The sequence below is a fragment of the Talpa occidentalis genome, unplaced genomic scaffold (assembly GCF_014898055.3).
Source record: "Talpa occidentalis isolate TD23 unplaced genomic scaffold, MPIMG_talOcc4v2.1 talOcc4.12, whole genome shotgun sequence".
In the NCBI taxonomy this organism is placed as follows: domain Eukaryota; kingdom Metazoa; phylum Chordata; class Mammalia; order Eulipotyphla; family Talpidae; genus Talpa; species Talpa occidentalis.
Window position 1 is genome coordinate 37,253,621 of NW_023601212.1, and position 16,878 is coordinate 37,270,498.

The 16,878-nt window shown below is 38.3% G+C and overlaps 1 protein-coding gene across 1 annotated transcript; it reads left to right on the plus strand.

Annotated features, from left to right (window-relative positions):
- The first annotated feature begins 5,112 nt into the window (after positions 1–5,112).
- Positions 5,113–15,892, plus strand: MMP12 (matrix metallopeptidase 12). The gene is made up of 10 exons (XM_037504354.2): positions 5,113–5,247; positions 6,833–7,080; positions 7,668–7,816; positions 7,897–8,022; positions 11,311–11,472; positions 11,924–12,047; positions 13,027–13,160; positions 13,813–13,972; positions 14,686–14,789; positions 15,668–15,892. Exons 1-10 carry the CDS (start codon positions 5,143–5,145, stop codon positions 15,754–15,756), a joined length of 1,401 nt encoding a protein of 466 aa, XP_037360251.1. The 5' UTR covers positions 5,113–5,142; the 3' UTR covers positions 15,757–15,892.
- Positions 15,893–16,878: the final 986 nt, after the last annotated feature.

Here is a 16,878-nt window from a genome sequence, read left to right on the forward strand (position 1 = left end):
GATTACTGGGTACAAAAAACACCTTATATTCTTAAGTATAAAAGTTGGATATGATGTAGCATTAAGCAGGTATTTAGTATATGTGTGGCATTAAAATTTCATAAGAGGATGTCTAAAATGTCCCTTTATGAGGGGAGGGAGCAATGAGGAAAGAAACATTGGGAGCAACATTGCTCTAGGCTACAAAAGAGAGTCCACACTTTCGGACAGGGAGTTTACCTGCAGGTACAGTGCCCAGCAGTTTCATGCATCGCCTCTTTTAATCCCCCAAATAGTCATTTATGAATGAGGAAACTGAACTGAAGTAATTTGCTCAAAGCCACACTGTTCATAGGTAACATAGCTGAGGTTTGAGACTGAGTCTATTTCCAAAACCTTGTTCTTCCCCTTAAACCAGGTTGCAAAGTCAAACTCAGTTCAGAGATCACAGAGTCATCATCTCTACACTCAGGTATTCACTTGCCACTGGAGAGCAAGAACAGGAAGATAGACTACCGACTAGCCGAACATACAACTGTGCCGTCACCTTGCCTCTAACCTGGAGGTAGACAGGGGACATCAACTCTCTGCTGCATTTTTGTCTGTTTATAGTTGCTTGAAGAGGAGCCCTTGTGAGGGAAGAAAATGAACAAGAAACAGACCCACCTACTTCACTTTGCTATTTCCTTCCTCTACCTTTCTCTGTGTTCCCCCAGGGGGATTGCCATCACTCCCAAACCCTATGCATTCCAGGGTTTCCATAGCGCTTTGCAATTTCCCCTGGGAAGAATGTCTTGTGGTTAGAGAACTCCACAATACAATTTTGGTTTTGGTTTTGTTTTTTAAATATTTTATTTTATATAATTCTTACATCATTTTTCATTTTTGCACAATGTATGCATTTTCATTTTGGTTATATTCCCCATACAATTGCACCCCCCCCCTTATTTTGACCCTAGTCCTTCCTCTCCCCGCCCCTCCCCCCACCCCATAGTGTGTCTCTGGTTTATAGTTGCTTGTTGATTTTGATTTTCACTTTGTATTAATTAGTCTTTTTCCTGGTCCCTTATTTAGGTTTTCTAAATTCCTGCTATGAGTACAATACAATTTTGAACTGAGCACAGGACTGGAAGGCCATAGGTATCTAAATAGTTACTCTGACATTCTCTCCTTAGGGACCACCAGCAAGCACTGTTGAATGGCTCCAGGTGGGGTCAAGCTCCAGTTCATTCTGGAAGAAGGTGGGAGGGGACTTCATTAGAGGTCTTCACCGTCAATATCCCCTCCTCTGCAGGGGGTGTGTGTTTCCTTGCTGGGTATAGATAAACTTCTGGTTGAAAACAGAGAGATTTGAGGAACTATACAAAAGCTCCACTTCCCTACACATTTGCAAAATCTATATCCAAAGAAGTCTTTCAATACTTGACTTCTCACTATGTTAACATTTCTCCTGGGTGGGAAATATTAGCAGATTTAATCCAACGATGCCATTATCAACACACACATACAGAGGAAAAGGGAAAAGGCAATGAACGAACAGGTATTGATTGAGGCCCTCTCATAGGAAGCTGGTGCTTTCAATGAGGTGTGTCATTTATTCTTAACAAAACCTCAGTATCATTCTGATTTTACATATGAGGAAAATGAGGCATGGAAAAACTAACTTGTTTAAATCACCACAGCTGGCTAGGGTGATTCTAAACATCATGCTCTTCAGAGGAGTTCTGGGTCAGTTCCTGGGGAAGCTTTGTAGCAAAGGTTCCTGAGCAGCAGCGGGAGGCAGGCCAGATAGGCAAGAAGTACACAGAAGCTTTGGAAACAACCTAAATGCCCAAAAATAGATGACTGGATCAAGAAGATGTGGTACATATACACCATGGAATATTACTCAGCATTCAAAAAAGATAAACACATGCAATTTGCAACAACATGGATGGCGCTGGAGGGATCATGTTCAGCGAAATAAGCCAGAAAGAAAAAGAAAAATACCGGATGGTCTCACTCATAGCAGGAATCTAGAAAACTTAAATAAGGGATCAGGAAAATGAATAACTATAAGAAAGTGAAAATCAAAATCAACAAAAAACTATGAACCAGAGACACTTTTTGGGGGGTGGGGGGGAGGGGAGGGATTGGGGTCAGAATGGGGGGGTTGCAATTGTATGGGGAATATAAAAATAAAATTTATTATTAAAAAAAAAAGAAGTACACAGGTCATCCTCAGAGAACCTACAAGTACCACTGCCCCCCACCACCCCCCTACCGGGGATCCAGATGCACCGTCCATTCCCAGGACTGTCTGGGTACTCCTGTTCCCCAACAGCCAAGGGGATAACATGACTTTAACTAAAGGCTAGAGGGTCTCATAGTTCTGTTTTTGTAGGGTTTCTGGTAGTGAGACACCCACGGGGAGACAAATCTGAATGAAAGTGGTACATGATGAAATGAAATGTGTTATAGCAACAAGACAGATCAGAGTCAGGAGTCCTGCCAGAAGTTTCCTTAGGCAATTCACTTCTCTTTTTGGATTCCCATTTCTTCATCCATAAAAGGAGTGGGCTACCTAGCTGAAGTTTACTTCCTCCATAAAAAAGCTCTTGGTGAATGGGGTTGGCTAACAGATTTCTTTGTATAATTGGGAGTACTTCTTCTTCCTGGGCCTTGCTGATTTCCCTGTTCCTATTTCTTCTGCATCCTTGTGAAGGACATCACAGCTAGCCAAGACGATTCTACGCAGGGCACTGCTGAATGTCCTGGTGTCTGTTTCAGCAAGTGAACAATGGAATGGAGCCTTGGAAGTTTAAGAAAATTTGTACTATAAACTCTTCTTTTTAATAAAGTGATTCTACTTGGCACAAATCATCCCTCATAAGAAACTCTGATCTTACTACTTTCCACACTTTTATTGACATGCTTTTCACATAGTTAGCTCTCATGTCCCCTGGTGTGACCTTGGGAAGCCATGTCTGTGCTGGAAACCTCGGCTGTCAGTCTGAGTCTACATCATCTTTTTGTATCTCTGTCACAGGACAGAAGTCTGGACTTATACTTCTTATCCCTTCACATCCCCTACACCAGCCTCTTTCAAATGTGTCATGTAAGAATGAAGCAAAGGAATGAAGAAAGCAATTATTAGGTGTGTCAGGCATTGGTTAAATGATGGAACTAAGATTCTAAGCAAGTCGACTCTGAACCTATATGTACAAGAACTATAATATCTTCTAGCTCCTAAACTCACTTGTTGCCTCATACTCAACCCACTGGGGGCTCCTGGTGAGACAAGACCCAGAGACCATTAACATCTGGATGTAGTTTTCTGTTTTTAGAAAAATTCCAGCAAGGACTTTCCTTTACTTCCTTTGTGTCCTGTGCAGTGCTGACTTGTGTCTTACAATGTAGACTTTCCAGATACTGCTTGAAAGTCTTCCAATTACCAGATTCCTACTGGCTGCACAGAAGATCAGCTTCTGTAAGCATTGAGTGAGATTTAAGAAGACACCCTCAGTGTAATGGTTTTTCTCACAAAGGAAATTTAGTACACATGTCCTTCAGGCCCTTCTGTCCAACGAGATTCATTCACACATATTTATCGAGCAACTCCTTGCTTCAAGGTAGTTTTGGGGCACCAGGAATACAGTGGTACACAACCCAGATGGTACAAACTTCTCCTGGAAAACCAGCCCTTCTCGTATTTTCTCATAAACCCCATATTTCCTGCTTTCTAGCCAAATTGTCACATTCCTCAGCATTTGAAATGATTATCTTCTACTTCTATGTGACTTTCTTCATGAATCCAATATCTCTACCTAGCTGCAAACTTAAGCTGTATGATGTTCTCCTTTCTGGCCAAGGGAAAGGGAATGAATATCAGTGAGCAGTGATGGCACATGGTGTTTAGACTGCTGTGCCTCATTTAATTATCACAAAAGAAAGGAATCAAATGTTATCCTCCTTTTCAATGAAATACTAGAAGGTCCCTGAGGTCCAATCACAGAGTTTGAAAAAGGCAGTTTGGAAATGGATGCCAGGTACAATGGAGAGGACTTCTTTCCTTCTTCCTCCCTGACAAGGAAACCATTCTACTGGATCCCCAGTCTCAGGGCTATGCTGGGGAGCAGACCTCATTTCCCAGGTCTAGGAGGTGCATTGTGCTGTATCTTAATTATAACACACTACTTTGTTGCCTCCTCACTACCAGGTTTTTCTTGTAGAGTCACGAGGCAGCCCCACTGTGTGCACTTACAACTTTGGAGTATTATTTCATGACTTTTAAATGTTTTCAGTCTTCAAATACTTTATATTGATTAAAAGGCATATTCTATATTAAAGAGATAGTTAGTTTAAGGAGGAAAAGAGCTGAACTGATAGGGAAAGATTCCAGAGGCAAACTTTTTTCTATCTCCTAAAGTTGAGTTGAAGGGTTGATCTTCATGCTGCCCACTCCAGATAATTTGGGGTGTAGGGAACTTGTGCCTCTGGAATCACTCTACCCCAGCTACGCTGATGGGATGGGCCCTCTGTTCAGATAACTGAAAATCTCAAATTATAGAAACAGGATCTAAGCTTGAACCACAGATGAAACACGAGAGAATGATGATGTGAACCCTTCCTTGTTGAACATGAAATCACTATATCACAGTTCTCGAGGAAGCCAGTCTCAGCTTGGGGAGGATTAATTCATTCTGACAAAAGGAGTTTTTCTAACATCTCTATTTAGTTTTGTTTCTAAAGATTGTTTTACTGGTAATGACTACAAGGAAAGTTTTATAGTGAAAAATAATTGAAAATAATAAACTTTCTTAAAATGCATTTCTAAGTTCTCTTTATATTTAAAGCACTCAGTATTTTTCATAAGAGTTCATTTTTCAGCGTGGGCAGAAGTAGGAGCTTATTTATCATTTCTAAGAAGTAATATTCTGAGGTGCCTCAGTAAATTGTGAGTTAAATGCAATCAATAGCTGACCTATTGCTGGTTCTACAGTAAGGTCGTGCTGTGTTTGCATGCTTCTGATGTAAATTGAGTGATGATATCAGCTATGAGTCACTCTAAGGATTTTACCTACTCAGAGCCTGTCCTAAGGGCTATATAAAGAAGGACATTCAAGGAACTTGTACTGACAAGAACAGAATTAATTAGGTTAAACCACTCAAGACAAGTTTAGAATGAAGTTACTTCTATTGATACTGGTCCTGCAGGTCACTACCTCTGGAGCAGTTTCCCTGCCCAGCAATGCAAGCCCAGAAGAAAATGCCATGGCATTAGCTAAAGTAAGTATTAGCACTTTAGCTCTTATCGAGCCTGATTTTTGTCTTTAAGATTTATTGTACTGACCAGTTTTACTTTGAGAAATACTAGCTGAAAACTGGTTTTTAAAACTGGTTTAGAAGGTTATTTGCTTTTAGCACTGAACTTTTACTTGCCAAAAAGCAATGTAAAAAAAGAGGTGTTGGTTTTGAAGGAGTATATTACATTGGTGAGTGAATCTGTCCCTTCTACTAAAATGCCTGGAGTTCTACTACTGGGATATATTTACATTTATCATTTAATGACAAATCTGAGATTTACACAATGGCTTGAATAATTTAATCACTTAAGAATGCCATGGTAATTAAATAATACTACTTAACTGCACTTATCTCAGTTATTTATTCACAAGTAACTTTTTTTAAAGATTTATTTATTTTTGCATACAGAGCTGGGGTACAGGCCAGAGGGGTGGGGTGCGTGTGAGAGGATTCACAGAGACAGAGTGGGGAACAGAACAGGCAGAATGACTTAAATTCACTGCTGAGGGGAACAGCAGAGAGTCAGGAGAGGTCTGCTGCGCCATGTGGGTTGCTCCCTGGTTGGCTGGGGGATCAAACTCGTGCTACAGAGGCTGTGGAAGCTTCAAAAGTTGCGTCTTAACCACTTGCACCACCAGGGAGGCCCTCACAAGTAATTTTTTAATAGAATTTTTTTCCAATTCATTTATTTCCTTAATTATGAGTTTGGATGGTCTCCCTGTTTTTCTAAGACTTTTAGCTCTGATTTTGTCAGTTGTCCATTGTGTTGTATTTTTGGATTTTCAAACAACAAAATTCCACCCCAACTTTAATAACTTATGTATTCTAACAATAATAGTTTTGTGGCTTACTGAATGACATAATGTGCTAGATGCTAAAATAGGTTTTAAAAAGTGAAGACAATTCTGAAAAGGTAGAGATATAAAGCGTTTTCAGTGGACTTGTAGGAATCAATCTTCTGAATAGTTTATGACAGGCCTTTGACAGCACTGAAAATTAAGACTGGATCAAGAAGATGTGGTATATATACACAATGGAATATTACTCAGCAATCAAAAAAGATAAACTCATGCAATTTGCAGCAAAATGGATGGAGCTGGAAAGGATCATGCTCAGCGAAATAAGCCAGAGTAAAAGAAAAATACTGGATGGTCTCACTCATAGCAGGAATTTAGAAAACCTAAATAAGGGACCAGGAAAAAGACTAATTGCAATAAAGTAAAAATCAAAATCAACAAACAACTACAGATCAGAGACACACTACAGTGGGGGGCGGGGTGAGGAAAAGAGGGATTAGGGTCAGAAAAAGGGGGTGGGAATTGTATGGGGAATATAACCAAAATGAAAATGCATACATTATGCAAAAATGAAAAATGATGTAAGAATTATATAAAATAAAATAATTCATAAAAAATTAAAAAATTAAAAAAAGAAAATTAAGACACTTTTCTCATTATAATTAATTGTTTCATACTTAGTTCAAAAGCATCTGCATACAGTGGAGTCAAATATATAGGGTGTCAACAGAAATCTTCCCCTGTGTGATAATGTGTCATTATTTTTCTAGAGGTACTTGGCAAGCTTTTATGACCTCAAGATTGACGATGTCAAAGCAACAAAAATAAAAGTCCATGGGAACATCATGGAGAATAAACTCCAGGAAATGCAGCAGTTCTTGGGGCTAAAAGTGACTGGGAAGCTCGATGACTCTACTCTGAACATGATGCGCACACCTCGATGCGGAGTGCCTGATGTTCATGATTTCAGGACATTTCCACAGAGGCCAGTGTGGAAGAAACGTGTTATCACCTACAGGTAACACTGCAGTCCCAGTGTTTTTCTACTCTACCAGAGGTCTGATTTCTAGAAATTGGAACCATTTAGATAACAGAGACCTGCATCTGGAAGTAAATAAGAAGTTTCTCTCACCTAAGGTTATCTTGATGTTAAAATTGCTTATCTCTAGAAGTGTTCCTTATCTCAAGGAGTGTTTTGTTGTCAGTCTAGGGTAGGAAAGGAGGGCTGTAAATAACAGGAGAATGAAGCTGAATTTAGGAAGAATAAAAAAAAGTTTTATCGTCAAGAGAAAGTTTTATAGTCAAGATGGATAAATGAAGAGAAGTCTGAGGGCAGGGGCAAAAGGCATACGTTTCTATGCATGTAAATCCTTCAAAATGATGACCTATCAATCATAAATGAGGAGAAACTGAGTCAGATTCTGTTTAAGGAGGAAGTTGTCCAAGAAGAAATGTTTTTGTGGTTGAATAAACAAATCTTTCTTATCTGGACTATTGATGTATGAAATTATTCATTCACCAATAATGTGAACAGAAGTGATATATTATAATAAACAATTACATAAGTTTGCATATATTTTTCTCTCTTTCATTTTCCTGATAAAGAATCAATAATTATACTCCTGATATGAGACGTGAGGATGTCGACTCTGTCATCCAGAAAGCTTTCCAAGTATGGAGTAATGTGACGCCCCTGAGATTCAGAAGGATTAACATAGGGGAGGCTGACATTATGATACGCTTTGCATTTGGAGGTAGAGAACTTGGACTTACTTCTTTTGTGTCGCTGACATGACCTGTATAGAAGGATTAATTTTCTTTCCTTCTTGTAAAGCTCATGGAGATTTTAATCCTTTTGATGGCAAAGGTGGAATCTTGGCCCATGCCTTTGGACCTGGGCCTGACATTGGAGGAGATACACACTTTGATGAGGCTGAAATCTGGACTAAAACCTACAAAGGTAGGCAAAAACATAAACAAAAACCAACAGGTACACACATAAAACCACAGGAAAATACCCTTGCAAATTCTAACTGATGTTCCAATATTGAAAGATTACATTCCACGTAAGGGTTATAAGATGGGAAAACTTGTTATGATTATAATTTTGTCACCTAATAAAAGTTATCACTGTGTCTTAATTTTACCCTTTACAAATCAAGGACATTGGATTAGATTATCTTAGAGATCACTTCTAAGATCTCAGGATGACTAGTTCATTAGTATGAACTCAAGAACCATAGCATGGAAAAGTAAAAGCTGTTATTTACATATCATTTTATGGTGTAGTGTATAAACTCAAGCCAACACAGATACCCTTTCTGTGTGTGCTGCTAACCTTAGGGCAGGATGACCATCAGCTTGATCCATCACATACTGACAATTGGTTAAATTCATGTTGACACAGAATGATAAAGAGAAGTTAGAGATCTCTGTAGAAAAATACAAGGTTGTATGGTTATGTGGTTGTCAGGGTATCATTTAATAAGGTTAAAACTAAGCCTGGACCCCTTGCCCAGTAGGAAGGTTTAGGAGGCTTGAGGAGATAAAAAGTAATTGATAAGGTTGCCATGGAAACCAGGCCATCAGCATGAACACTTCCATCATGAATGTGGAAGCAGGGCCAGGACATATTCTGCGTCAAAGGTCAATGCCCAAGACCAGACATCCCAGCACTAACCAGTCCACACTCCCTCCCTAGTCACGCAAAACCTACAAAACAGGTTATTAAAAAAAACCCCAAGTCCTTCAGGCACAGACTTCACCCTTCTTGCTGCTTCTCTTAGTAGTCTGTTTCAATACATCCGCCTTTTCTGTTCTCCACTATGTCTCCATAGTGGAGACACTATGTCTCCTTGTGTCCCTTGCCTCATCCTGCTATTTCTCCCAGTAGTTCCATGTAGGACTGGGATAAAAGTTTCAGAATACCCAATTGCGTGTGCATTTACAGAGGGTTGGTAACCCACTATCTCTTAAGACCACTGAGAGGTGGGGATAACTACTCTTCCCTGTTATTGGGACAGCTCTCTAGCCTCTGAAGAGTTTAAACCATCATAGCAGAAGTCTTCTAAATCTATACATTGGAAATTCTAGACTATATGACTGACTCATGGAAAGCAAATGAAGAGAAAGTCATCAAGAACAAGTTCCACTCAGCACCCTCTTCCTTCTGGGTGATACTGCATGCATTGAATAGCAATTTTTAAAAATTTTTACTAATTACTATATATTTTACATAACTGTTCATTTATGTACAATGTTTGCTTTCTCATCTCAGGTGTAGGCCCCGTCAAATTCCCTCCACCATTTCACAAGCGAACCATCCCTTGTTCTTTCCCTCCCCTGTCTTGATCCCTCCCCCTCTGCCTCTCTTGCAGAATGTCTCTGATTTATTTTTTTTCCCCTAATCTCTTATTTGGTTCCCCTATATTCCTCTTGTAAGTGAAACCATCTAATACTTTACTTTTCCCTTCTGACTTATTTCACTGAGCATATACAGACCACATCTTCTTGATGCAGCCATCTATTTTTGGACATTTGGGTTGTTTCCCTATCTTACCTATTGTAAATAGTGCTGCAATAAACATAGGGGTGCAGGTATCCTTTTGAATTAAGGTTTTTGTGTTCTTTGGGTAGATTCCTAAGAGTGGGATTTTTGGGTCATATGGTAGCTCCATTTTTAGTAGTTTGAGGAACCTCCAGACAGCTTTCCATAGTGGTTGGACCAGTTTGCACATCCACCAGCAATGTAGGAGAGTTCCTTTTTCTCCACATCCTCGCCAACATTTGTTGTTGCGTTTTTTTTTTTTTTTTTTTTAAATATGTGCCATTCTCACTGGTGTAAGGTGGTATCTTGTTGTGGTTTTGATTTGCATTTACCTGACATAAGTGATGTTAAACATTTTTTCATATACCAATTGGCCATTTGCATTTCCTCTTTGGAGAAGTGTCTTTTTAGCTCTTCTGCCCATTTTTGACTGGAGTGTTTACTTTCTTTTTATTGAGTCTCATCAGCTATTTGTAGATCTTTGTGATCAGTCCCTTATCAGTTGTATGGAGTGCAAAAATTTCCCCCAATCAGTAGGGTGTCTCTTTATTTGGGTTAATGTTTCTTTTGCTATAAAGAAGCTTTTTAGTTTGATGTAATTCCAGCTGTTTATCTTTTCTTTAACTTTCTTTGCTTTGGGGGATGAGTCTTTAAAGATGTTACTGCGATGTATGACATGTAGTGTTTTACCTATATTGTGTTCTACATAATTTTATGTTTTCAGGCCTTATGTTCAATTCTTTTATCCATTTTGAGTTGGTTTTTGTGTGTGGTGTGAAGTAGTAGTTCTACCTTCATTCTTTTGCATGTGGTGGTCCAGTTTTCCCAGCACCATTTATTAAACAAACTTGTTCCATTGCATATTCTTTGCTCCTTTGTCAAAGATTAGTTGTCTACATATGTGTGACTTTGTTTCTGGTTTCTCTATTTGATTCCACTGGTCTGTCTGTTTTTGTTCCAGTACCATATCTACTGAGTTTCTTTTATGGTGTTGAGTGTTTGAATACAGAGATGAAAAAGGCATAGTTCTGGCCCAGAAGAGCACACAATCTAGTGGAAAACAGAACCCAGACAACCTTCTCAAGAAAATTAATAAAGATATTTTGTGAAGAAATGAGAGTAGAGAAGATTAGAGATCATGTGGCTTCCTTGCAGTTGTGTAAGGAATAGACATAAAATGGTATATTTCTGTGAGTCATAGTACTTGGAACTTATTAAGGATAGTCATTAAATACTTTTCTATAGCTATTTAAGCCTGATCAAGGGAAAAAGCACAAAGAAGTCATGGAAATTGGATATGACTTAGAAGCAACTACAGAATACAGTTACGAGTTATGCTAAAAATGACAATATATTTCAGTTGCCTGCCCCAGCAATGGTCCTTAGCCAGTGGCAATTTTGCCTCCAAAGGCATATTTGACAATGATTGTCAAAACTGGGGGGAACTTCATCTTTGAACTTAACGGTAAAACCAGAGATTTCTAAATATCTATAATGCACAGGAAAACCCTGACAACGAAGAAATATCCGGCACATAGTGCCAACAGTAACAATGCTAAAAGACCTTGTGCAAGAGGGAGGGGTGAGTCATAAAGGGTTCCCAAGGATTTCCCTTGCCATTGTGCCAGGTGTTATGTCATTTGTCCTCTAGATGCCAATATATTTCAGTGTTCTTTCTCCTTATGGTTGGTTTCCTCACAGGTACAAACTTGTTCCTAGTTGCTGTTCATGAGCTTGGTCATTCCTTGGGTCTTGATCATTCCAAAGATCCAAAGGCCATAATGTTCCCCACCTATAGTTATGTTAACACCAACTCATTTCATCTGTCTACTGATGACATACGTGGCATCCAGTCTCTCTATGGTGAGTTAAATTTCTTGATCATTTTGCTTATGAAGATACTCATGAAAGGTCTCAGAATCTCTGCATTTGGATAAAATTTCAACATTTACACTGTGAGATAGGTAGGATATATATAATTTTCATTTTACAGATAAATAGATGATATCTAATATGCTAATGACAGAACCAAAGGCAGAACCTGAGTCTTCTTTCTAACCAACATACCACTGTCTGTTGAAGAAGGCACACAGAGAAATAACCTAACTGGGGCTAACCTAACAGGAAAAATCAGTGATCAGATTTTTCTCCTCCATGATGTTACAACCACACTGGGGAAAGAGCTTTATTGCATGTTTTCTGTGAATGTTTGAAAACTTGAAATTTTTAACCTATTTTTCATCAAGAAAATTGAATGTTTAAAGAAGAATAGTTTTCCCTTTTTTTCCTAATGCTTCTTAAAATATATTTTCAGGAGGCCCAGAGAAATACCATCCCTCACCAGGACTCGACAACACAGAATCAGTTACCTGTGACCCCAATTTGAGTTTTGATGCTATCACTACAGTGGATGATAAAATCTTTTACTTTAAAGACAGGTAGGATAATTTTTATATCTAATCAACAGTAAAGACTGACAGATTTTTTTTTTATTAGAGCATAGTGGAAAACAATGGAAAATGAAGTAAAATATAACTTGTGTAATGACTTGGGCTTGATTCTGAAGGCAGTGGATAAATCTTGTAGATTTTGAAGCAGGAGATTATTGTAATTATATTTGTGTTTTAATTAGAAAATTGGCATGTTCAAAATGGATTTTTGGTAGCAATCTGGGTTGGAGAAAGATAAGACAGGAAACAGAGAAGCCAGACAATTTTAATCATACATAAAAAATAGTGAAGTTTTGGATTAAAGCTATAACAGGACCTGTTCAAAAGACTTGGCAATTAATTATAGAGAAGAGAATTCTAGGATGACCTATAGGCAAGAGGTGAGGGGGTTGAGAGGATTCACCAGAAACAGAGTCAGGAGCAGAGTAGGTGGATCTACTAAAATACACTGCTAAGGGGAGCAGCAGGTGAGACAGAAGAGGTCTGCTGATCAAACTCAGGCTGTAGTGGTGAAAGTGCTAAGATTTAACCCCTAGGCCACCAGGGAGGCCCAGTTTCTGTTTTTGAATACAGATTGAAGCAAATATTTGAGAACATTACTATATAGTAGGTAGGCAAATATTCTCTATTTTTGAGATTATAAAACTGAGATAGTTGAGGGTAAGTGACTTCTTTAAGATTACAAAATTGGCAAATGGACTGTGGGACTTAACTAGAACCTAAATCTCTTAAGCCCAAGTTCTGATGATTTCCACATGCCATTTGCCTATTAAAATCATTGTTAGTATCAGGGACTCAAACAGAATCCTTTCCTTTCGGGATAGTTCTACACAGACATCCAGGGAACAGGAAGTGAAGATGATGTAAAGAAACATTAGTCATTTCACAGGTTCTTTCCATGCATGTTTCATGGTTCCTGAGTATTCGATGATTTAAAAATTTTTTTTTTTTATGTTTTTCATGTCAGGTTCTTCTGGTGGAAGCTTCCTGAGAGTCCAAAGAGCAATGCTAGGTTAATTTCTTCTTTATGGCCAACTTTACCATCAGGCATTCAAGCTGCTTATGAAATTGGAAACAAAAATGAAGTTTTTCTTTTTAAAGGTAATTCCAATTATTAGTTTTGCTATTAAGTTTACCTCAAGAAAGAGAACAAAGTAAGGAAATATTATTTCTTTTCTAAATATGGGCCACTAACCACTCCCTATTTTATTAATGGTAGCTCTGAAGTATAGTATAAAATCCTAGGTAACATATAAACTTTAGGGGAAAGTCTGTAAATATAAGATGGTAATACTTTAAAAAAAAAAAAAAACATACAGAACCATAGAGGATGGACCTTGTTTAAAAATAAGAAACAGTTACATTTTGGAAACATGGGAAAGAATGGAGTTGTCTGAAGTCAGTATCTCTCTACGACTCTTTCTGTGAGTTGTTTTTTTTTTTTAAAGATTTATTTATTTACTTATACAAGAACTGGGGTATAGGCTGGATGCATGGGAGGGTGAGTGGATTCACTAGAAACAGAGTGGGGAGCAGAACAGGCAGACTGATGAAATACACTGCTGAGGGGAGCAGAGGGTGAGACAGGAGAGGTCTGCTGCGCCTTGTGGGACCCTCGCTGGCTGGCCAAGATCGAACCAGCGCTGCAGAGGCTGCGGACAGCTTCACAGCACTGTGCTCAACTGCCTGCACCACCAGGAAAGGCCTTCTTTCTGTGGGATTTCAATGTACCCTTTTTTCTTTGTCCTCACAGATGATAAGTACTGGTTGATCAGAAATTTAATACCACAGTCAAACTATCCTAAGAGCATACATTCTTTGGGCTTCCCTGACTTTGTACAAAAAATTGATGCTGCTGTTTTTAACCCACTTTTCAATAAGACGTACTTCTTTGTAGATAACCAATATTGGAGGTGAGTTTTAATGGTTGGTAATTTTATTTCACCCTGAAGACTTATAAAAATGGAAGGGAATGGGATTTTCCAGAAGATAGTGTTTCATGCAAATTTTTAAAGCTCCATGACCTTCCTGGATCATTTGATCCAGAGAATATAGGACTGGAATATTTATCACCAACTTAGTTCTTTTCTGTATACTTTTTGTTTTTTATATGAGATAACACATAAAGTGTTTTTTTTAAGGAACACTTTAAATAAAATGTTACATATTAATTACAGTAGAAACACATTAGAAGGTAGTGTTATAGATGTAGGAGACCTAGAATTTACAGTCAGATTGAAGAAGATAACGATTTTTTTAAAGTTTCTTTCCATAACCATTGGGCCTAATGAGAAAAAAATGAGGAAACCATTCCCTAAGCAAGAGCAGATCCTGCAAAATCTTCACTAACAGCAAGTTAGGTTCTATAAAGCAGGTCTGGGCAGTGGTGGAAGCATCTTGAGAAGTGGGGAAAGTGCTTGAATAGAAGTCAGGAAGTCTAGTGTTTGAGTCCTATAGCAACATGGAGTAAATCTAGGTTCTTGGTTTGTCTATCAGTGCATTTGAATACTTTCAAGAAGAGCCTTTAAGGAAGGTATAAGGTTATGGTTCATGTCAAGAAATGTCAACCTTTATGTTATGAAAATCATTTTCTGACTGAATTCCTGCTGGTTGTTTCTTTGCTCAGGTATGATGAGACAAGACAAATCATGGACCCTAGTTATCCCAAATTGATTACCAGGAACTTCCTAGGCATTGGGCCTAAAATTGATGCAGTCTACTACTATAACAGTAAGTAGATTAGGAAACTGTGAATATACTGCAACTCCCTTCTTCAAACACTGAACTAATTATAACATAGCCAAGACCAAAGATTAGGGTTCTAAATTATGAAAGAAAAGGACTCTTCATTTCTCCATATGGCCACAGAAGGGAAAACACAGCATGTGTGCCTCAGAAAGGTGAGAAGAATGAGCCATGTGGCATCTATGCTGGTGGTCTGGTAGACCCAAAGGCCATTTCCATGGGTCTGTATGTTGGAATCTCCAATTATATCAATATGTGCATGTGAGTGAGTTTATGGCAGCCAGGATTCAGGCAAACTGGAATCTGTTCTACCATTTTATATCTCACATTCTTTGCCTTCCTTTCAGCCCCCTTCATATTTTATGGGCTCCCACGGAATAGAGCTGGTGGGGATATGAGAGTGGTGGGAGCAGAGAGAGAAGCTTGAGTGTGTAGGAGTTTGTGTTTGTCTTTAAGCAAGCTCAGCCTATGTATAATTATTGAGTAGGTCCAGATATCTTATTTCCAGCCCTTTTGTCTTTTTATCTCCCCCAGTGAAGTTTGTATCCCTACCTGGGCCCAATCTCCTCTCCCTACTCTGAGTTCTCTACTTGAGTGTGCCATTCCAAAACATTTGCATCTTAATAGTCAGCTTAAATCACTTAAGACCAAACAACCTTCTCAAGTAAAGTAAGGATGATATTTAATGGTGAAATAACTAGTAGTAGTCAGGGGGAAGACACCCAGCCAAAAGGACTAAATACTTACATTCTCAAATCAGACCTTGTTTAGTCTAGATAATCTATAAAAATACAGATCTCTGTCATTTTTTAAAAAGAAACACAAGTGTAGAATTAAACTGTTCAATTTGTTTTCATTTTTAGGACAGTACTATTTCTTTCAAGGATCTAACCAACTTGAATACGACGTCCTACATAATCGTGTCACCAAAATACGTGAGCTTGGTTGTTAGCGATTTAATGAATGGTGTTTTGCCAATTTACTTTGGCTTAATAAGTATGTATTGCTGACTTGATATGTGCCCAATGTACTTTTACATAGTGGTATGTATCATAAAATAATGCTTCAGGTCATAGGTAACTGATTATAAAAATAAATGATTCTATAAAACATAAGATTTTTCAAATTTTAAAAACTTATTGTCAATTTTTACTTATAGACACCTTCAAAGGTCAAGAGAATATTTTGATTTCTAATGTCAACTTGAAATATTGTATAATTATTTCTCTGGCTTAGCTACAAATAAAATAGTTCTACAACCATTAAATGTTTCAGCAAGGGTATTGTTTTCATCTTTTTGGAGTAAAAACAAAATCTTTCTAGAGCTTTATGAAATGACAATAAAAGCAATTATAAGGAAATTATATAATTACAATACTGTAATTTTATTCTGTTGTGCTGATTTCCTAACATCTTGTGTAAAGAAAAATTTGAAAGAAAGTTTTTGGCTTTTAAGAATGATTTACTGAATGGGCCTCCCCGGTGGCACAGCGGTTGAGCGCTGGCTTGCGAAGCTGTCCGCAGCCTCTGTGGTGCTGGTTCGATCCCCGGCTGCTCCCCGGCCACCGGAGGAGGGTCCCACATGGCACGCAAACCTCTCCTGCCGCCCGCTGCTCCCCTCAGCAGTGTGCTTTGGTCCTTCTGCCTGCTCTGCTCTCCGCTCTGGCTCTGGTGAATTCTCTCACCCTCTCGCGCTTCTGACTGTACCCAGTGCTTGTATAAATAAATAAATAAATCTTAAAAAAAAAATGATTTACTGAAAAAAAATAAATTTCAATAGAGAAGTATAGAATTGTAATTCAGCTACCTTCCTTCAAGTCCTTGAGTTTTCCAATGCAATCTGTATTATCTGAAGCTAGATATTTATTTCTTCATTTCTATTATGTCAATAAGAATAATATATAGGAGCACTAGTACAGAGAATGGCACTGGTTTGGTAATTTAAATTAGAATTTTGTAAGCATAATGAAGAACAAAGCAAATGAACAAACAAAACCAAAACAAACACTGGGAAGTGAGGGGTGTGAGCAAGGGTAAAGAGAGACTGATGGACTATAGTGGAGGGTCATTGGCA